The sequence below is a fragment of the Panthera tigris genome, chromosome C2 (genome assembly GCF_018350195.1).
Source record: "Panthera tigris isolate Pti1 chromosome C2, P.tigris_Pti1_mat1.1, whole genome shotgun sequence".
Lineage (NCBI taxonomy): Eukaryota > Metazoa > Chordata > Mammalia > Carnivora > Felidae > Panthera > Panthera tigris.
Window position 1 is genome coordinate 45,481,719 of NC_056668.1, and position 22,360 is coordinate 45,504,078.

Here is a 22,360-nt window from a genome sequence, read left to right on the forward strand (position 1 = left end):
GTTTTGTTGTTTTTACTGTTGCATCTAAACACCTGGAATGGTATCCTTTTGTTCATTATTTACTGAATGAGTGAATGCTTTCAAGTTTGCCTTGACCCTAACTGCTACTTGGTATACCCATTTCAGCCAATTACTACTACATTCCCCCAAAACAATCTTCCAGGTGTTCTCTATTTGGGGAACCCAAATCCCAGCTCCACCTATGTGTCCCTCCTTTGGCTTGTTATCTCTCCTCTCACTTTACTGAGGTCACAGCCACTTGTTGGATCTTGATCTTTGGCTTCTCCCCTCACAGCATTGCTCAGGTCTTAGCCACTTCCTTACCTCTTTACCTGGAAGGGGGAAATGTCTCTACTCTTCTCTAAGGATAATACTTGCCCTTTATTATTATTAGAAGTATTAGAGACTATACTGGTCTCTATCTTACTTTGTGCTTTTTATTCTGGAACCTGCCATCCTTCTCTCTTGTATAGCAGTTACTCCCTTTCCAGTAGGTGCAGAGCCGATCCACAGAACAGGATCAAAAAGCCATCTAGGGGTGCCTGGGTGGCTCAGTCCATTGGGTGTCTGACTTTGGCTCAGGTCATGATCTCACGGTTTGTGACTTTGAGCCCTACATCAGGCTCTGTGCTGACAGCTCAGCTGCCTGGAGCCTGCTTCAGATTCTGTGTCTCCCTCTGTCTCTGTTCTTCCCCCACTCGCACTCTGTCTCTCTCTCTCTCTCTCTCTCAAAAATAAATAAAGATTAAAGAAAAATTTAAAAAAAAATACATCTATTCTGTCTTGGACCTTAAACTCTCATATTCTGTCTTTCCTTTTTTTTTTTTTTTTTTTTTTTTTTTAAGTTAAAAAACTTCTCAGAGTGCTCCCTTCTATTTATGGACTGTTCCTATTCCCTTGTTTAACTACTACTCCTGGCTTAACACCTTGAGTTGGAGGCTGTACTCGCAAGTTCCTGAGTTGTTGCAACTATTTCTTCTGCATTCTTAGGGCTTCTCTATAGTCCTAGTTCCTCATTTACTAACTCAACAACTATTGGAGAGCACCTCTTATTGTCAGGAACATTTCAAGTGCTAGAGACACTACACTGTATAAAATAGACAAAAATCCCTGCACTTGCAGTTTTTACTTTCTATAGGAAGAAACAGATATTAAAGAATATAAGTGTATGTGTGTGTGTATTTGATATTGGCAAGTACAAAGGAGAAAAATCAGAGGATACTGGCACTTTCATAGTGGAGGAATTTACTATTTTAGCATGACTGGGGAAGGTTTCAATGAAGAGATGACTTTCCAATAAAGGTCTGAACGGGAATGAGTCATACAGCTATGTGGGGGAAGAACATTCTAAGCAGAAAGAGTAGATGTACAATTCCTGAGGTATGAGTGTACCTAATGTTTTTGAAGAACAGTGGGAGACGATAGTCACCTTTCTTGCCCTCACATTGGCATTTGTCATTTAGTCCCCATTTGCTTTTAGAAATCCTCGTTGTCCTTTGCAACCAGTATTCTGGAGGGATGAGCTGGTCTGGTTTTTGCCTTTTCCATCGCTCAGTCATTTCTTCTCTATTTGCACCTTTTTAAAATCTTTTTTTCCTGAGGGCTCTTTTGTTGGTCCCCCCCTTTATCCTGCACACACTGTGTTTTGCCAAATTGCATTCTTAAACTATGCTTCTGAGTATTTTCCAGACATCTCAACTTGTACATCACCAGGGGACCAAAAATTCAATGTATTTGCCATCTAAGTAATTTGTTGCCTTATCTCCTCCCAACCCCACAAAGGCCCTAATCTCACCTCTCCTGTTTCCCATATCCATTTTTTGGCTTTACTCAAATAGTTGCCCAATTTAGAAAACTTAGTTGTCTCTGACTTTGTTGTCCCTCTCCCTCTGCTTCTGTGAGTCATCTTATCAACCTCATTCTCTATTCTCTTTACCCCAGTCTTCTTCAGCCTCACCACTGCCATGACAAACATAGTTCATACTTCTGTTTTTGAACATACTATACTGTGTGTCTAGGATGCTCTTCTCAGCCTTTAGGAGCAAGCTCAGATGTTCCCTCCTCCTTGCAGTGGATTCTCCCCATCCCTAGTCAAGTTCATTGTATCCTCCATTGTGTGCATACCTCTTCTAAGCCCCACACAGTGGCACAGTGATAACCATCTTGCCTAAACTATAAGCACGTTGAGGCCAAAGCTACATTTCACTAATCAGTGTCCCTAATGCTTTCCTATGCTTCCATATATTGGGGACATAGCAAAGAGAGTAGAGAGATGGATGAAATTGACCTAAGGGCACTGCATTGCAACAAATTGTGTATGAAGGAAAAAAAATGTCCCAGTTCCCCAGATAACATATGCCTTCGTCAGTAGCCTTTGTATGTTATGTTCAGAATACCAACATCTTTGAGAACAACTGGAATTGATGTTTTGTTTGCTTGGATCCTGACTGCTTTCATTCTACTCCTTGGAACATTGGCAGACAGTCCTGCTGGCAGGCAGCACTGGCCCTAGCTTGTGGCAGGCTGAATTTTATTGTTGTTTAGGCTGAGGGGAAAGAGCAGCTGTTTCAGATCAGACTTAAAATTTTAATTATATAAATATAGAATTTATTGTGTTACTTTGAATAGCAGTACACTTTTCTGCTAGTTTTTGTTTCTAGATTTAGATACTTTTTTTTCTTGTTATAAACAAATTTCTCGTGAGATTTAGGGAGAAATTAAGCAATGGAGACATCTAAGGACAAAAAAAAATGCTCTTCAGTAAACTGAAGATACAGAGATTCTAGAATAGCAAAGAAGCTGAAAATTGGGGGGCATCTGGGTGACTCAGTTAAGTGTCCTACTCTTGGTTTCAGCTCAGGTCATGATCTCACAGTTCATGAGTTCGAGCCCCGGGTCTGGCTTTGCACTGATAGCACAGAGCCTGCTTGGGATTCTCTCTCTCCCCCTCTCCCTTTGCCCATCCCTGGCCTGCTCTCTCTCTTTCTCTCTGTAAAAATAAATAAACATTAAAATTAAAAATATATATATTTAAATACTGAAAATTGGGAAGGAAAAACAAACAATTGTTTTAAAAAATTATGTATAACTCTAAAAAGGTTAAGTGTAAATGCTTTCACTTAGCAAACATATTTTTTTTTTGTTTAGAAAGCAGTCTACAGTATTTTGAAAGGTCAAGTAAAAAATGATAGTTGAGGCAGTGAAATAGTTCTTTTTTTCCTTAGTGTGTGCACACATGTAAGCAGGGGAGAGGGGCAGGGGGGAGAGCGAGAGCACCCCAGGCAGGCTCTATGGTAAGTGCGGAGCCCAACACAGGGCTCAATCCCACGACCCTGAGATCATGACCTCAGCCGGTATCAAGAGTCAGATGCCTATATAATATTTTGGACAGAAATTATTCTTGGGATTTTATTGATGTCAAAAAATGTAATCTCCATATTCTCTTAATTTTCCTTTTTTTAAAAAAAAATCCATTGCCCAATTTTATAAGACTCTTGTGAATCTTTAAAGCATTTTAAGAATATTTACAATATTCTAATGAATGCCCTATAGTTTACTTCCTTCAAATAGCTACCCAGGAAGAGCAGTCATTCATACTAACTATAGAAAAAAAAAATCACCGTTCTGTTCATGTTACAGTCTTAGTTCCTTTTGACAGGAAGAAATGTTGTGGCTGATAATTACAACAAATTAAATGGCATAAAGAACAAAAAAATGTATATCTTCATACACAGAAGCATTTTCAAAATGTCAGCTAGCATTTCTCTTGCCAAACTAAGAGGCTCTTTATGCTGTTTTTGGGAAGAGAGGGCACAACTGATTTATAACACAGGCTCCCATGATGAGCAGAAACTTGGAGGGATGAGGTGGCGACGTGTGGGATCAAATTGCAGTTGAAACCAGTAAAAGGTGAGACTTTGAGTGACTCTGGAAGGTTGATGATATTCTAAATGTAGAGACTCACAAGTTTTATTAAGCTCCTGACTCATTGAAAAAGAATGCTATCTGTGTATTTCCTCAAAAATACCCTCTGACTCCCAAGGTGGGAACAAACTTAAAATACTTTTTGCTTGAAATTAATTTCCAGGGCTTATAGGTCCTAAACATTTTCTCAAGCTTGAATATGCTAAATTTTATTAGCAGTTAGTGGAACACTTCTTTAAACTGTTTTGAATTTGGATTAAAATATGGGACGAGTTAAATAACATTATAATTATGATGCTCTTGCCTGCTTGAGGATCAGCCTCTTAATAAAACTTTATCGTGTGAACGTACAGTGCCCTAAGGTGGTTTTACCTTGGTGTACCGACCTTTCTCTGACTCGCACTTGAGCTTTCCTTTTATGAGGACTAGTGAGCTTGACATCTGACAGATACTGTCAGACAGACATTCCTTTTACAAGTAGGTGAGCAGGCACAGGCTGAGTTGGCACATGGGCATAAAGCTCTTGAAGCTTCAGGAAAGAGTGTGACATGGAATGTCGATACAGCAGCTCAGTCTTTCCTCACAGAGAGTGCACATGAATATGCTTTGCTTTCCTAGTAACTTAACTATGAGCAGGTGAAACACACCTGCAGAACTGTTTAACATCTGCAGGAATTCCCAGTACTGCCCAGGCTTTGCATTAATGCACATCTCAGGGTTTTGTGTTTTACTATTAAGGATAGTGGACTTTTCCTCTGAATTGATAGACCATGTTGCTGTCTTTCCTCATCTTATTGAGGAACAGTTTTACACAATGTGGCGGCTTCGTGGGTTAGCACAGTGCCGAAATGAGGTCTATTTAGGTATTGTCTGATGGTCCAGAGTGCTTGAAAGTACTGTCCATTAGCTCAGAGTAATGAAAGCCGCATTTAAATATACATAACATATGCCATGGTCTGTCCCTTTACTTACCTCTCCATATACATCTTTCACTCTTCTCATTTTGTACCCAAACTCCGTTCATCTTTAACTCTTTAGAAACTGACACATCACTAAATAGAGTTGGGGGGAGGGGAGGAGGAGGAGATGAGAGATGGGGATGGAGGGAGATGCATAAGCATCACAGAGTCACATATTAGGTCTCCTTCAAAGGACACTTCTAGGAATCATCCTCTGAGTTAACCTCCTCTGCTGTCACTGCTACCGAACCTGGACTGCTTACTCCTGTTCTGGCTTCCCACTCATGCTGTACTTCTCTCTCTGTGTGACGTTTACTATACAGCTTTAATGTGTGCTGACCATGCCCTTCATTAGACTGTAAAGGGCCCGAGGAATCAGAAGCCATCAGTCTTACAAATGTATCCCTGGCCTCTGGCACACAGTGTGTCGTATAATAGGTTATTGGTCAATCTGTTATTTTTTAAATGATGATGTTTATAATTCTCTATCTTGTTTTCAAAGATTCCCCAAAGTGAGCACAAAAGGAACCATGCTGAGAAGCTAATCGCTCTTCCAATGCAGGAAGATTCCAAAAAGCCAAATGACCTCTCCCGCTCCACTTCAGATACCAAAATAGGAGAAAGTGATAGGCAGCCGAAGGAAAGCTTTTTTCAGTTTCTTGGTAACTTATTCAATATCTCAGGAAAATCATCTCTTGGTGATGCCAAGCAGTCTTCTTTCAAGGATGACCATGACAAAACTGAGAAAGATTTACAAAATCCCAGTGACCGTCCTGAGGAAGGGGTCAAAAGAGAAAGGGAGATTTTCGGTGGCTCCCTGGGAACCCAGGCACTTCCAGCCGAAGAACCGGAGTCCAACTCAGCAGAGCCCTCAGATTCCTTTTCTTTGGATACAACACAAGACAGTGAACAGGAAACCAGTGATTTACTAAAGTAAGTTTACAATTTACTTAGCCAGAAAGTTAAACTTATGGACCTAGCTCTTAAGCCTTACTTCTAACCCTGATTAATTAAGGGAATTGGAAAAAGTATTGTGTAATGTCTTCGCTACTAGGTAAACAAACAAACAAAAAAAAAATTGTGTGATTTTGTGTACCATACATATAACCTAGGACCTTTCGTGCTATTTTAGGGGGCAGTACCAATACCTTTTAGGTGCTAACTTTGTCAGTACGATATTTATTTCTAATTTAAGACTTCCTTGAATGAGAGTGTTTTCTGTTGTCCAAATTCTTCCTGTATTAGGACAGGCAGTAAGACCAGTGTCTGCATTTTGGGAACAGAAATGGTGCTAAGGAGGGGTGCCTGGGTGGCTCAGTTGGTGCTAAGGAGGGGTGCTTGGGTGGCCCAGTTGGTCAGGTCATGTCTCACAGTTCGTGAGTTCAAGGCCCGCATCAGTCTCTGTGCTGACAGCTCAGAGCCTGGAGCCTGCATCAGATTCTGTGTCTCCCTGTCTCTGTCCCTTCCTTGCTTATACCCTTAGCTTGGTGCTAAGGTTTGTATGCACATTCTATTCATATCTTTCCTTTGTGGAATGACAATAAAGGGGTTAAGAAAAGAAATTAAATTGACTCTACTTGTAAAACTAGCCTTGTGATGCTTTTCCACAGCTCTGAGAAACTGAAATCTTGTGTAGATATAAGGATTATTTCATCATCCCTTTTTTTCTGTCTTTGATTAACAGGTGCCAACTTGTTTTTCTTTTGCTCAAATGAACTTGGAAGGAATATTTTTTACTTAGAAAATGTATATAACAATGTTTGGTCCATTAGTCATTTTGTGTAACTTAGTATTCATTCATAACTAATAAGTATCTGTTGCATTGATTTTTATTTAAAGATGTTTTTATTTATTTTGAGAGTGAGAGAGAGCATGAACTGGGGAGGGGCAGAGAGAGAGGGAGGGAGAGAACCCCACGCAGGCTTTACACTGTCAGTGAAGAGCCCAATCAATGTAGGGCTCAAACTCAGGAACCATGAGATCATGACCTGAGCCAAAATCAAGAGTCAGATGCTTAGCCAACCCAGGTGCCCCTGTTGTATTGATTTTAGCTTCTACTTGTGAATTATTTGTATCATTTTAAGAGGTCATCTATAATAATATAGTCAGAAATAGATGATAACTTAGAGCTTTTTAGTTCTTTATAGTTTCAGAGTGTCTTCATATACGTACTTTGAGTTAATTCCTCATAGGCAAGCTCCAAAGGTAGGCATAGACCCAACTTACAGTTGTGAGAACTGAGACCCTGATAGACTTGAGTTTGCCCATCAAGATTGATGTGGTAGGGCTTGCCCTACCAAATGTCAGTGTACTGATAAAGCCACATAATTTGAAACAGTGTCATACTAATGTAATACTTACTAAACATTTAAGTGAAACAGAATAGATCATCCAGAAGTAGACCCTTATATATATATGTGATTTTAACCCTTGAATGTGATGGCATTTTTACATATTCTTTTTTTTTTTTTTATTGTTTTCCATATTATAGAAAGGAACACTTGGGGAAATTGGTTAACAATTTGGAGGGAACAAAAAGCTAGATACTTATCTCATTGTTACAATAAAATAATTAAAATTCAGTAACAAATGATTTTAAAAAGTACAAAACTAAACTAGCTAAATATGACTTATTCTGTTTTGATGAGAAACCACTTTCTAAGCATGATAGCAATGGAAAGTATCAGGAAAGACCAGTAAACTGCATTACTTTAAAAAAATTTTTTTAATGTTTATTTATTTTTGAGAGAGAGAGACCACAAGCAGAGGAGGGGCAGAGAGGGAGACACAGAATCCAAAGCAGACTTCAGGCTCCGAGCTGTGAGCACAGAGCCCGATGTGGGGCTCGAACCCATGAACCATGACCTGAGCTGAAGTCGGACGTTCAACCAACTGAGCCACCCAGGCACCCCAAGATTACTTTTTTTTCTAACGTTTATTTTGAGAGCAAGAAGAGCATGTGCACATCCCCCCGACCCCCCTCCACACACACAAACATGGGGAGGAGGGGCTCTGAGAGAGAAGAAAAGCAAAAATCCCAAGCAGGCTCTGGGCTAGATCAAACTCATGAACTGAGAGGTCATGACCTGAGCTAAAATCAGGCTGACTGAGCCAGCCAAGTGCCCCTGGATTACTTTTAATTTTCAAACTCCCTATGTCAAACAAAATTAACAGTGATACATTGTATTGGCAAGTGAGAAAATTCGATACAAAAAGATGTCAGAGAATCCTTTAACTGATAAGCATTTTATTAAAAAAATTTTTTTTGTATATATTTATTTTTGAGAGAGAAACAGTGTGAGCAGGTCAGGGGCAGAGAGAGAGGGAGAGAGAATCTAGAAAGGCTCCAGACTCTGAGCCATCAGCACAGAGCCCACTGATGCGGGGGCTCAAACCCATGAACCTTGAGATCATGACCTGAGCCCAAGTTGGAAGCTTAACCAACTGAGCTACTCAGGCGCCCCAGAGCGGATCAGCATTTTAGACACTAACTCAATAGGGGAAAAAAAAAGTGAAAAAAAAAAGTGAAACAATATAAACAAAAGAAATACAAACTGCTAATACATAAGTGGAAAAAAGTTTATTCTCACCAGCAATCAAGGAAATGCCAACTAAAATGGAATAACTTTTATAAAATTTTACTAAAATAATAAATGATATACTCTGTATTACTCAAAGTTGATAGAGCTGATGCTCCATATACAGTGATAGGAGTGGAGGCCATATTTTAGAGCAATATGTATCAAGCTTAGAAAGCTTATAGGTTATTTCTAATTATATAAGGAGGTGTTTACTGAAATATTATTTACAGGAACATATCATTGGAAATAAATGTCCAACAGCAGAAAAATGGTTAAATTGGGGTACCTCGGTAATAAAGGATTGTCTAAAGGAGTTCTGTCTAAAATGTGGTTGGACTAGCAGCATCAACATCACCTGGGAATCATTAGAAATGCAAATTATTTGATTCAGACCCACTAAATCAGAATTTCTGGGAGTGGTGCCCAGCAGTCTTCTAACAACCTCTCCAGATGACTTTTTGTACCAAAGTAACTTAAAGTGGTAAGGATTTTGAGGCTATTATGTGGAAATTATGTGGAATGGAAAGTTTGTGTTTTTTCTTTTTTTCTTGTTAATCCCCCCCTTTGGTTTTGATTAATCGAGTTTATTTCTTTGGTACTGGACAGTTGAAAATGGAAGAGGTTACCTTGCCTCTTATTTCTTGTTAGTAAAACCCTCCTTGTTAATAGAATAATTGCTTAAAGCCCGGGCACCTGGGTGGCTCAGTCAGTTAAGCATCCGACTCTGGATTTTAGTTCGGGTCATGATGTTATGGTTAGTGAGATCAAGCCCCATGTCAGGCTAGGCTCCATGCTGACAGTGCAGAGCCTGCTGGTGAATCTCTCTCTCTTCCTCTCTCTCTCTCTCTCTCTCTCTCTCTCTCTCTCTCTCTCTCTCTCTGCCCCTCCCCTGCTCACATGTACATGTATTCTCTCTCTCCCAAAAATAACCTTAAAAAAAAAAAAAGAATTTCTTAAGGCAGTTACCAGAACCACCTCTGCAAAGCTTTTGTCTTGGCTGAGATACAAGCCTCCTCTGGCCCAGCTCCAGAAGTCCTACAAATTATCAGGTATAGAATTGCAGTTTAGTGACTTCCTACTGTCACATGTTAATTTAAGAATTGACAGGGGCACCTGGGTGTCTCAGTCGGTTAAGCCTCCGACTTCGGCTCGGGTCATGATCTCGCGGTCCGTGAGTTCGAGCCCCGCGTCAGGCTCTGTGCTGACAGCTCAGAGCCTGGAGCCTGTTTCGGATTCTGTGCCTCCCTCTCTCTCAGACCCTCCCCCGTTCATGCTCTGTCTCTCTCTGTCTCAAAAATAAATAAACGTTAAAAAAAATTAAAAAAAAAAGGATTGACATACCATTTTTGTTAATAGTTTATTTTGACAATATGATTAAGGACTACTTATAACTAATTTTAGATATTTAAATAATATATATGGAAAAATTTACTAATAATTTTGAGACTGCATTTTAAGTATTAAAGTTGTTTGTGAAATGAATTTACTAAAAGCAAGGATATATTTAATTTTTCATTGCGATCATGAGAATATTCCAAATATAAAATGTTATTTAAAATTAAGAGTTGCTGATGCATAATTAATAAACCTTGTATATAAGAATCTCTGAAGGTAAGAAAGAGAGTGTTATTGAAACCCAAGTTAGAACAGCTGCCTGGGAAGCACACTCTTCACAGGGAAGAAAGTGCTCTGGGTGATAAACAGTTTTTACAGGGTTATATATGTTTTTACATCTTATGAAAGCTCAAAAGATTATAGACTAGCGTATAAGCAGGAATCACAAGTTTTAAGGTCAAGGAATGCAGGGAATAGGAGCATTGATCAATATTGCAAGGACAGATGGTTTTCTGTTAGGCAACTCATTTATAAAATCAGTATACAGTGTATGTTTGGTGAGCCATAAATCAGGCTTTTGGTTTAAACAAAGTTAGTGTACAGTCAGGCTGACTTAGACATCTAGAATGGCTCTCCTTCTAGCTCAGGCCTTTGGAGAGTGTTTTCTCTCATGAGAGTCTACACTTCTGAAATCGGTAGGAGATTTCAGTGTCACACAAAATTTCAGTTTTTATAACTTCGATTTTTTAATTAACTAAAGGTTTTGCATCATCTTTCTCATGTAAAAATGCCCCTACTTTTTTTTCTCTGTAGGTCTTTTATAATCAGAGTGTACTAAAAAGGGCTAATAGCTTAATTTACACAAGTTTATAAAATAATCTGTGCTGTATAATGCTGTCCATTACTATAATATCAAGCATACTTTTTAAGTCACTATTAATTACAGTTTTCAAAATTTAGGTAAGTTATTAACTATAATTTGAAGTGTGTTCAGAAAAAAATCCTGCTCAAAAGTTATAAATTATTTCATTTCGCTTAATTAAAAATAATAAACAGCTTTGTAATTGTTTTTATGTTGACTATGCCAATTTAATTTTTAATATCCATAAAGCCTTTCATTAAACCTGTTTGGTGACAACTTTTAGATTGTTTTCCATACATTAACTTAGGCCTTCATTGCAGTTTATTAGGAAACTACTTCACTGTTGGGTTGAAATCTTTAAAAAGTTTAAGTTCTATGATTTTTATGTTTTCAACAGATTCATATCCATCATGAAAAAATTTTCTGTCAAAGCTTTATTGTGATTTAAAAAAAAATTGCTGGATTCACAGCCTGTCTTTATACGGAAAAGTTAAAAGCCTTTCCTATTATGAGAGAAGATATTCTTAACTGTAATTTGAAAGGAAATCTATCTTAATGCTGAGAAGATAGCTTAATCATACTTTCTTAAAGTGAGTTAGATACTTTGCTCTAAGGCTGTTATTTTTAGGCTATTATTTAGGATTTCCTTTGAAGAATGACAAATGTCTTTGGTTGACCTTTGAAATATCAGGAATATCAAATATATACAGAAAAGAATATAGCTGTGTTTGGTACCTGGAGGCTTAATAAATCTTTACATGATAGGTAGGTATATCTTGGGCTAAAATGCATAAAACCTTTTCACATTTCCAATATGTACATATGTCTACTTCTTTAAATATTTGAAATGTCTAGGTATGTTACTTTGGTCTTGCTCTCCTTTTTTTTTTTTTTTTTTTTTTTTTTGGTTTGGGCACAGTGTATTTTATTGGTGGTATATGACAAAGTTCGGGGGCCTGGGATGGAAACATTGACGCCAAGGTCATGACAGTCTCTGTAAGTTGGGGCTGAGCTGGGGCAAGGACTCCCTAGCAGCTGAGGGCTTCTCCTCTTGTGCTCTTAATAGAGCTTGTGGTTCAGAGGGCTCTTACTCCTTGAATTGGAGGCCATGTGGACCATAAGATCCACCATTGGTTTCTGTAGCTAAATTCATTGTTGTACCAGGAAATGAGCTTGATAAAGTAGTCATTGAGGTCAATGCCAATCCCAGCATCAAAGATGGAAGGGTGGGGATTACTGTTAAATTTGCAGGAGATAATCTTGCAGTATCTGCTTCACTGTCTTCTTGATATCCTTGTATTTGGCAGCTTTTTCCAGGTGTCAAGTCATATCCATAACTGACCTATTAGGGATAAGGACACATAACGGCATTCCAATGAGCTTTCCACTTGGCCTCAGGGATGGCCTTGCCCACCACTTTGACAGTGCCAATAGAAGCAGGGATGATGTTCTGGGCAGCCCCTTGGCCATCACACCACAGCTTCACAAAGGGGCTGTCAGTCTGCCAGCTGGCACTGATGGCATCAGCTGTGGTCACGAGTCCCTCCACTATGCCAAAGTTGCCATGGATGACCTGGGCCAGAGGGGCCAAGCAGCTGGTGGGGTAGAAGGCATTGCTGACCATCTTGAGGGATTTGTCCTGCTTCTGATGGTTCACACTCCTCACAAACATGAGGGCATCAACAGAAGGGGCAGAGACAATGACCCTCTTGGCTTCATCCTTTGAGTGAACCCCAGCCTTCTCCATGGTGGTAAAGACACTAGTAGACTCCACAACATGTTCAGCACTAGCATCACTCAGTTTGCTGTTGGCAGGATCTCACTCCTGGAAGGTGGAGATGGACTTTGCTGACAAATTTCCCATTCTCAGCCTTGACTGTACCATTGAGTTTGACATGGGTGGAGTCATACCAGAATATGTAGACCATGTAATTGAGGTCAACAAATTGGTGGCAACAGTATCAACTTTGCCAGACTTAAAAAGCAGCCCTTGTGATCAGACACCAATACAGCCAAATCCATTTACTCCAACCTTCACCATCAAGTCTCAGGGATGCAGCTGGCACTGTACAAGAAAATGTGGCTGTCTGTCAAATGGAGAGGAGCAGAGAGCCTGTCTTATTTGGTTCTTACTATTGTTAGGATCATTTAACTTTGGTTGTGTAGGATAAGCTGTAGATCCCATGGACAATTTATATAATATGTGTAATTAATACTCCATTTTCTCTGTGCAGCTTATAAAATTTTAATTTTCCATCTTCAGATTTTATTTTTAAAGTTACGTGTTTTTGATATTTCCATTTTCTATTTTATTTACCAGGCAAAAACTTAACAATTAAAGGACAGTTTTATATTCTTATACTATTCAATTATGGAGACTCAACTGCAACCTGAGAAAGAATGCTGTAGAAAATAGACTACATTGGTGACATGACTAATCTTTTAAAAAGAGGGAGTGTAGCTCATCAGTACCTGACACAACTAATTATAGTACACGAAGTTAGGCTTGAAACTTTGATGTTCAGTGCTTTAAACATGATTATATAGTTGTTTAGTATAAGCAATGTATGTTTTAGTTTCAAGCATATAACATTTCCACCAGGTGCTACAGGAGATTATCTGGTTACAAATTTAAACTAGTTCATATAAATCAGTGTAATCATTTTAGTTGAAAGTACCCAGAAAATCCTAAAAAATGGAGAAAATGATTCTCCTCACCCCTGAAAGGACTCCAAAACTACCAAAAGGCATTATTACAGTGAGTTGACATTTAATGGATTTTTTGTATGTGGTTTATAGAAGACCTTTTAGATCAAAAGGTGCATTAGGATTGATGCAGGATAAAATGTCTTGAGGTCTTTTTAGGAGGGAGTTGGTAGGAAGAGAATGTCAGTTTACTTAAATTGAATTCTGATTCCTGTATCATTTCATATTTCTTTGGAATCATGTACATTTGTGTATCCATGTCTTCAGAATTATTTTATTGATCTTTTGAAGGAAAAAATATTGCAACCTGTTGAGAGTAGATTTTAAATATAAAACATTAAAGCTTTAAAAGAAAAACTGACCAAAAATTTCTTGTCATTTATTCGGGCTTCTCGATCTTCACATGTTGTTCTGAAGGCTCTTGTGTTTTCTGATTAATTAATGTATTTTGATATCCGATTTCACCAATAACGTTACTTTACCTGTATGGTAAAGTACCATGTATTTTTCTCTTCTTGTATGTTTTCACAGGCAATTACCTTATTCGTTTTTGAGTTTGTTTCATAATAAGTCTTTGATCTGGCCTGACACTTATTCTGGAGCTAAAACTACTTTCATAAGGCAAAGCTTTTTCCCTAGTCATCTTGTTTAGCTGCTTTGTAATGGACAGTAAAAACATGCATGTAACCAATACAAGTTTTCACAATAGTGGTGGATTGGATTTCAGAGACCAGCAATTATATAGATTGAAATACATTATTTCAGCTAAAATTCAAGAAATATGTGAGGGGCACAGTTCATAAAAATTTGACCTGTCCGAAGAGGTTTACCATCTGTTTTATCACGTAAATGAGTCTAGTGTTCTTAATGTTACTGCTTTAAAGCAGGGGAGAAAAAGCATTATTTAGGTATTGGAATACTGGTGGCTGGATTTCTTATTCATGTGGGTTCTACAATGTTTTGTTAATTATATGTTTAATCTGAAAAAAAAATAGAACATCAAATATTTCTGCCATACATTTTTAGTGTTAGGATCCTAAAATGAGCCTAGAGTTCAGAATTTAAAACACTTTTATATAATCGATAATAGTGAAGGCAGTCTGGAATAAATCACACACTAAGCACTTACTATCATTGCTTTATTTTAGTCATTCATTGCCCAAAGGTTGTAAATATATATCATTTGCCAAATTTTGTGGGGGGCATTTAAAAATGTAAAAATGGTTAAGACACAGTGCCTTCCTTCAAATAGCCACAAGGCAAGTGGGTAAAATGCATTAAGTGCCTAGATCTTTATAATCTGATATGGCAAATGCTGCGCTCAAGGTTCTTCGCACCCACAGATCAGAGGCTAACTGCCCATGTCAGCAGGAAAGGGGCGCTGGGATCTGTTTGTTCTGGAGATGACTTGTGAACTTAGTCTCAGAAGACATTGGAGTTTCTCTCTGGGGCTGGGATTTAAGGGAAGAGAATGGTGTGTGTCCAGGGCTATTAAGCAGTATCAGATAGCATGAGAACTCCCAGCGAAAGATTCTTCAAAGGAAGTTGGATGCTGAGAGTCTCTGGAACTTTATGCTGGGGCTGAGAAGAAGTAGAGAACTTTTACTAGAAGTCTCTTTTGATTACATTTACCCAAGCAGTTTTATGCTACAGAAATTGAATATTTGAAGAACTTAACATAAGAGCATTTTTAAGGCAATTCTGTCATTGAGTTAACAAATACATGCTGAGTGCTTGATGTGAGTTAGACATCTTACCAGTTGTTTTCCTTTAAGAGTTCTCCCCCTATGTGCTTGAAGTTGCCGTTCAAATTTACATCCAAGAGTAAAGGAAGAGAAGCTTACTGTGGTGCTCTAATATGGTGGACAAATCAGTGACATATCCATGAACTTGTGCCAGTATGAGGCACATAAGGCAGTGTGGTTCCTTCCAGTCAAACACTCTTTGAGATTGTAACTAAAACCCAAGCCTTGGACTTGTCAGCCCACTTTCTGTCTGGTAACTACTGTGAGAGAGATGTAGGTAATCAGGTAAGAGGGAATGGTTTTGGAGCACCTGGCTTTCTCAGTCCGTTAAGCGTCTGACTTCGGCTCAGGTCATGACCTCACGGTTCGTGAGTTTGAGCTCTGTGCTGACAGCTCAGAGCCTGGAGCCTGCTTCCAATTCTGTGTCTCCTTCTCTCTGTGCTTTTCCCCGGCTCACACTCTGTCTCTGTCTTTCAAAAATGAATAGAAATGTTGGAAAAAAAAATCTTTAAAAAGGAATGGTTGTAAGGAGCTCAAACATTCATGTGCCTTGATGTTCATGTGTTCCTTGTCAAATCTTCATTATTTTTAGTAAAGACAGGTTTACCTAAAACATTTTAGGATTTCCTTCTCCAGTTGAATACTTACTAGGAGTAGGAGTATTTGAAAGATATACTTTATCATAACTTCTAGGATTACTGTTAAGTGTTACTAACTATATTTCATGATACTATTGGGCTCTTTCTTTTTACAGACAACTGGATAGTAATCCAGAGAGGCCTTCCGTAACATATGCAACATATCGAGGCCCCAGACAAATTAGGAAATATTTGAAGCACCAGAATGCATTGGAAACTGTGAATCCCTTGGACAGAGAAAATGAAAGTTCTGACTCTAGTACAAGCATCCATATTGGCCCTGGAAGTGACATTGAGGCTAGGATGGTGTCGTCGTTGTCATCAGCTAGTACAGACATATCTGTGAAAGGACATTTGCTCGAAGGCCTGTTAGAAGACTCTGATTGTAGCAAAATAAATGTTAACACAGAAAGCCATCTGACAAACCATTTAGAATTGCCCAATACTGCTGCTTCTACGAATGTTTTAAATAAAAATGATCCTGGGGGACCTGTGAGAAGTAGGTCATCCCCTTCTTCTGTGACTAACTCCAGCTCCACTGCCAGTGAATCTGACTCACGACACCATTTAAGTTGTGCACCAGTTTCTCAGACTGACAGAAATTTGGTATGCTCAGCATTGTTTACAGGAAGTAACAGTAGCAGAGTTCCTTGCAGTCCAGATTTTCAGGGAATAACTACAGCGGAAACTACAATAAAGGAAGACAGCTCAGTGATGAGTGATGGGACATGGGTGCAAAGAGAAGCACGTGTTGGGCATGAGAGCCCTGCTGTTTCTGACTACTCTTCTAGTAAACCTGATGGGAGTGACACTACCAAACAGGGCAGTGCAGATTTGCTGAGTCCAAATAAGTCAATTATGCATGAAGATCTGCAGTTGCCAGAGAGTAAGTGTTCTGACAAGCAAGCTGTTGATAACTCAGCCAAGCAGGCTGCCGGTCATATCAGCACCACGGCTCTTCAGAGACATGCTGTGACAGACACAGAACCTGTAAATGAAGGAAATAGACTGTCTTCCCAAGACTCACAAAAAAATTTGGCTGCTACAAAAATCAGACAAGAAACAGAAAGCACCTTGGTTAGTGAACCCCCAACTTCAAGTCACGTAAAAGCTCCAGAAGGTAGAATTAAGCCACTACCCAAAGATATTGACCAGCTGTTTGTAACGGAATCCAAAAGGTCCAGTTTTAGGCCACATGGCAAAATGCCTCATGTGGTTAGAATAAATCAAAACAGCCCTGCCTCCGGAGAACACATCAGCCAATCAGCAGTTGTAGCGTGCTTAGAAAACAGAATATCCCCTAAGCTGAATTTTGAACCTAACAGAAATCACATTTCAGAATCTCATCTTGACTCTGAGAGTCTTCAACAAACCAAAGTATCACCTGATGTCAGAACACCTCTTATCCTTGACAGTACAAAGTCAGATTTCAGTATTTCATCTCCTACGTTTGTTTCCAGGGTTGGTATGCTGAGCAAGTTAGATACTCCTGTTACAAAGGATGAGTGTTCTGTGCTCACTGAAACTGGGGATGTCAGCATTGTTGGTATTTCCAGTCCGCCTGGTAAATGTCAAGAAGAAAATGTGGCAAATCGTGTTGAGGCAGTAAATGGGAAGGGTACTCCTGCTTGTCTTCATCTGGAGCGTGGATCTGCAACTCTTGAATCCAAGGAAGTTCTTCCGAAAGGTGAAAAATGCCAGGTTGGAGTTGACTCGAGATTGGAGTGTGAAAGCCTCTCTGAGGACAACAGTTCCATTTCACCTCAAGGCCCTGCTAAAGCAGAATTGATGTGTTCAAATGCTAGAGCAAGTAAGAGCACTACAGAGAAGTCTGGTTCTCTTTCCTTGGAAACCAAACCTGACATTGCGAAAATTTTATCAAAGGTGGAAGTTGACGGTCAGAACGGTGTTCCTGTTGAGTTGCATTCTGTAAGAGAAGAAACTGTAGCCATCTCCAAGATCACTGTTTCCCAAACAGAGCCTAGAGATATTTCTCAGGATAAGATTTCTTCTCCATTTGAAGTTACAGATGTGCCAGGAAAGCTTATTTTATCAGAATTAACTTCCCTAGAGGCTGAACAGGACAAAAGTTTTCAATCAATGGATTGTGAGGAGATTAAAGAGAATTGTCAGACTGAGGTATCTCTTCCTGCCTCCAAATATCAAGGTTTTCTGGAAACAGAGGCAAAAGCTTTAGTTTATCCTCCTGCTTTTCCCAAAGGTAATATATCTGAGATTTTACCTCCCGTTCATGACGAAAAAGCTACTAGGCAAATGGCACAGAATTATGAGGCCAATACCTATGTGATTCATCAACCTTCACATATTTTTGGGACTAGAAAGATTTCTGGTTTCTCAGAAATGGCAAAATTCAACTCAACTAGTGCTTCCCCACAATTCCAAGAAGCTGACAGCACACAAGTAAATTCACCTTTTCTGGAATCTGATAAAAGTTTGGGGAAAAATGCTTTTGTATCTGAGAACTCACACTTTCACAATGTTCCTGTGCTGAAATCAGAAAAGAAAGCCTTATCTCACAGAAAAAAAGAGAATAGTCATTCCCTAAGTGGTAGTATTGATAGTGTGTCTTCCTCTGGTAGCTCTGAAGAAGTTAGCATGGTTTTAAGTTCACATAGTCACCAAAATAATTCCAGTTCTGTAAAAGTTACCATAGATGCCACACATGAAGGTGCCTCTTTAACTAACCTGCTGCGCCCTAATAGCCCTTATTTGGAATTTGAAACATCTGTCCCAACAGGGGCAGAAGTGACCCCTTTTCAAGAACATTTTGGGGCTCCTGCTGGGAAGGTGTCTCTCGATTTCCCAACTGCTGCCCAATTTGACAATCCCATGGAAGCAGAGACTGGAGCAGTTGCTGGGGCTCCGACGTCAGTTAACAGCTCAAGCCAGCAGTGTTCTGAAGCCTCTGCTGAGCACACGGAAGCAAGGAGAAGAGTCCATGACCAACTTTTGGACCTCAAAAGTGGTTTAGTTAAAAAGGCTGATACATTGATCGGTGAAATTTTTGTTTCTGTCAGGGAAGAATTAAAATCCACACACATAGTTGATACCTGCCAAGAGCATATAGCCATAGATGGCATAATGAATTCAGGTACTCTGAAAGAAGATGTTCCTGAGAAAAACTCCTCAGAAGTGACACTGGCAGGGATCCAGCTAACAGAGCATTTGGAAGAGCAGGGCATGGAAAACAGGTCAGATGTCCCAGAGGAAGAAAAGGTCTGTGTTTCACTTACAGCTGGTGAGAAGAGTCTCCTTTTTGATTCTGATAGAATGAATTTATCTTGTTTGTTAGAAGATCAAGCTAGGGAATTAGTCAATGAGATTATTTATTCAGCCCAAGAAAATTTGGCAAATGATGCTTTTGAAGATACTGAAGATACCTGGGATTCTGAACTTCAGGCTAATACTTCACAAATTCTCAACAGTGATAGTGTTAAGCCACATGATACATTAAGGGATTTCTTGGTGTCTGAACAGGCAGTAAATCAAAGCACATGTGAAATTAATGAAAATAAAATATTAGGTAGGTTCTTCTCTGTAAGTAACTTAGTTAAGGACGTAGAGTCAATTAAAGGAAGAGAAATTGTTCTCTACCAAGAATCCCCACTTTCTGGAAGTAGAGCTAGACAGGCTGATAGGATAAATTTGTGGGAATCAGATGCTGTTTTACTAGCTGAAGATACACCCCATAAAGGGTTAGATGATAAGGTAAAAACACATTTATTTTTCAAAGAGGACTCTAAAGATAAAGTGGAAATAGCGTGTATGGATAATCACAAAACAGGGACAGAGGATACAAGAACTCTTGTATTAAATTTCAAATGGCCTCCATTTGCAAATGATGACATCCATGTACCTGGGACATCCAAGAACAGTTTTTCTGATAGTCTTGTGTGTATATCTGAAAAAGGCTTGCCAGGACAGAGTAATAAAAACACACTCTTTACAATGTCAGAAGTAGGGAAAGTACACAAGAAAGATATGGAAGTAAATATAAGAAAAATGGAGCTTAGATCTCCCATGTTAGAATTGGAAAAAACAAAGAAAAAGGATGCTGAATTGAATATTACGAAATATGAGGCAGCCCCTCCTATGTTAGAAATGGGAAGAGCACATAAAAAGGATGCCAAATTAAATGTGATAAAAACTGAGCCAACAGCTGACATTTTTAAAGTGGGAGAAGTACACCAAGTGGATGCTGAGAGGTATATTGAAAAAACTGAGGGATTACCTGCCATTTTAGGAATGAAAAAAGCTTATAAAATGAGGGATATCGAAGGAAATCTTGGCAAAACTGACATGATGCCTATTATTTCAGAAGTGAAAAATACCTACCAAAAAGATGCTGAGGTAATTACTGGAAAGACTGAAGTGATGCCTGCCACATTAGAAATGGAAAATATTTACCAAAAGGATGCTGAAGGGGATATTGCAAAGACCGAGGTGATACCTGTTGCATTAGAATTACAAAATATTTACCAAAAGCATGCTGAAGGTGATGTTGGCAAGACCGGGATGACCTCAGTTATGTCAGAAATGGAAAATGTCTACCAAAAAGACTTTGAGGGGGTTACCGAAAAGGCTGAAGTGATCCCTGCCACGTTAGAAATGGAAGATATTTACCCAGAGGATGGTGAAGAGGATATCACAGAGACTGAGGTGATACCTGTTACATTAGAAATGGAAAATATTTACCTAAGTGATGCTGATCTGGACAAAACTGAGGTTATGCCCATTATGTTAGAAGTGGTAAATGTCTACGAAAAAGATGCTGAGGGCATCACTGAAAAGACTGGAAGACCTTTGTTGGAAATATCTTACCAGAAGGATGCTGGAGAGGGTATTAGGAAAACTGAAATGGTACCTTTAGTGTTAGAAGTGAAAGAAGCACACAAGAAGGCAGTCCCTGCCTTCTTCGAAGTGGAAAGGGCATGTAAGACAGAGGATACAGAGGCAGTTGGAATGAGTGTGTCTATGCCCTCTCCAAGAGAAATGGAAAGACTGTCTCCAGAAGATTCTGATGAGGCTCTCAGGAAACACAAAGTATTATCTACAGTGGTAAATGTTAAGAAAACCTATGGAACAAGTCTGGAATTGCCTATTACACAAGCAGAGGCTGTGCCTCCCATATTTGAAGCCGAAAAAACATCCCAAGAGCCTGGTGGAGAGAGTGTTGGAGAAATAGAGAAAGGACCCCCTGAGAGAAAGGAAGGCTTGATAGCGTGTGACAACAGACTTGCCTCATATTTCAGGGGATATGAATCACCTACATTAAGCAAGGATTATGAAGGCTACCCAGCTTTAGCAGTGCCGGATTTTCGACCCAAGGATACCATGGGAAAGCTAGACAAAAGAACATCTGTTACTGCAGTAGATAACCAAATAAGAGATGATAATTATAGTGATGAAAAAGAAGAATCTAATTTAGCCTTCATGTCTCAGGATGAACAAGAAAATTCTTCCTTTACTATATTATATGACGAACCCCTTCAAGATGAGGACAGGTGTGCTACCCCAGAAGTAAGAACACACACTCTGCTGTTTCCTGATACATCTACTGACAGCATGCCTGTAGTCACATGCGAGAGGTCTGAGAGCAGAACTGACCTTGTCCATCATTTTGAAAAGGACACTAAATTAGGTGAGACATTTGATAGTGATAGTTCAGAATCATTCTTATCAGTGGAGGCCAAAAGGTACAAAATTTATCCCTTAGCTTTGTCTCCCATTTATGAGGATGACAGCTCTCAGGAGGACATTCTGTCCAGCGAGGTCTCACCTGGTCACCATGGCTCCACAAAATCAAGAGAGAATGCAAACCAGCCCTCTTCTGTTTTATCCCTTCTCCAGTCGGTATCAGAGCGTTTAAAGATGAATTTTGATGAAGACAGACAGGGGATAGAGGCAGAGGAGGAGGAGGAGGAGGAGAAGGAGGGGGAGGAACCATTACATAAAGGAAGCCTGAGACCTAGGAGGAAGGAAACCATTACTTTGAAGCTGCCAGACCCTTCCATCACGTTTTATCCTGATGATGACCAGGAAAGGACTGGAATCTCTAAGAATTCATACGTAATGTCAAATGAACCTACTACCTCTGATCTGCAAGTTGGTCTGTGGCCAGAAAAGGCTTCATTTCTACAAAAATCTGACCTTACTTCTAAACTACATTCTTCTTTAAAGAGTGCTTATCATCAGTATTTGCATACTTCCAAAACTCACTCCTCAGACAAAGGAGCCAGATTTGGTGGACTTTTTCAGGAACCAGTGTCAAAATATTTCCGTGCTCAGGACATCTCAGGCAGATTAAGCCCATTCACAGAGGTAAGTTATTTTGATTATTAACAAATGAAGTAGTGCTTTGGGTCATGAAATGACCTAAAAACTTATGAAGAAAATCAGTGATTTGAGGTTGTGTAAAGATGGTTTTAAAAATATATCAGAAGTTACTTTATTCTTTATTTGAAGTGTATCATAATCCCTGTATTTTAGCCGGACTGTTAAAGTGAGAAAATGAAAGTGCTTAGGCAGAATTTAAAAGGCATAAGAGAAGCAAGTTATTTCCCCCTTCTTTGCTAATATTTAGTTTTCA

General features: G+C 39.2%; 1 protein-coding gene and 1 long non-coding RNA gene across 3 annotated transcripts in view; one reads left to right on the forward strand and one right to left on the reverse strand.

The window, feature by feature from the left end:
* The window catches only part of CRYBG3 (crystallin beta-gamma domain containing 3), a 130,276-nt gene that overhangs the window by 30,689 nt on the left and 77,227 nt on the right, over window positions 1-22,360 (forward strand). For both annotated transcript variants that reach the window (XM_042998379.1, XM_042998380.1), the window contains exons 3-4: window positions 5,386-5,816; window positions 15,867-22,092. In XM_042998379.1, the coding sequence (XP_042854313.1) occupies window positions 5,386-5,816; window positions 15,867-22,092 (6,657 nt within the window). The remainder of the gene's footprint in view (window positions 1-5,385; window positions 5,817-15,866; window positions 22,093-22,360) is intronic.
* On the reverse strand, window positions 14,490-18,585 carry LOC122241935. The gene is made up of 2 exons (XR_006222029.1): window positions 18,457-18,585; window positions 14,490-14,948 (listed from the first exon to the last, which is right to left on the reverse strand). It is a non-coding gene; the product is annotated as an uncharacterized LOC122241935 (long non-coding RNA).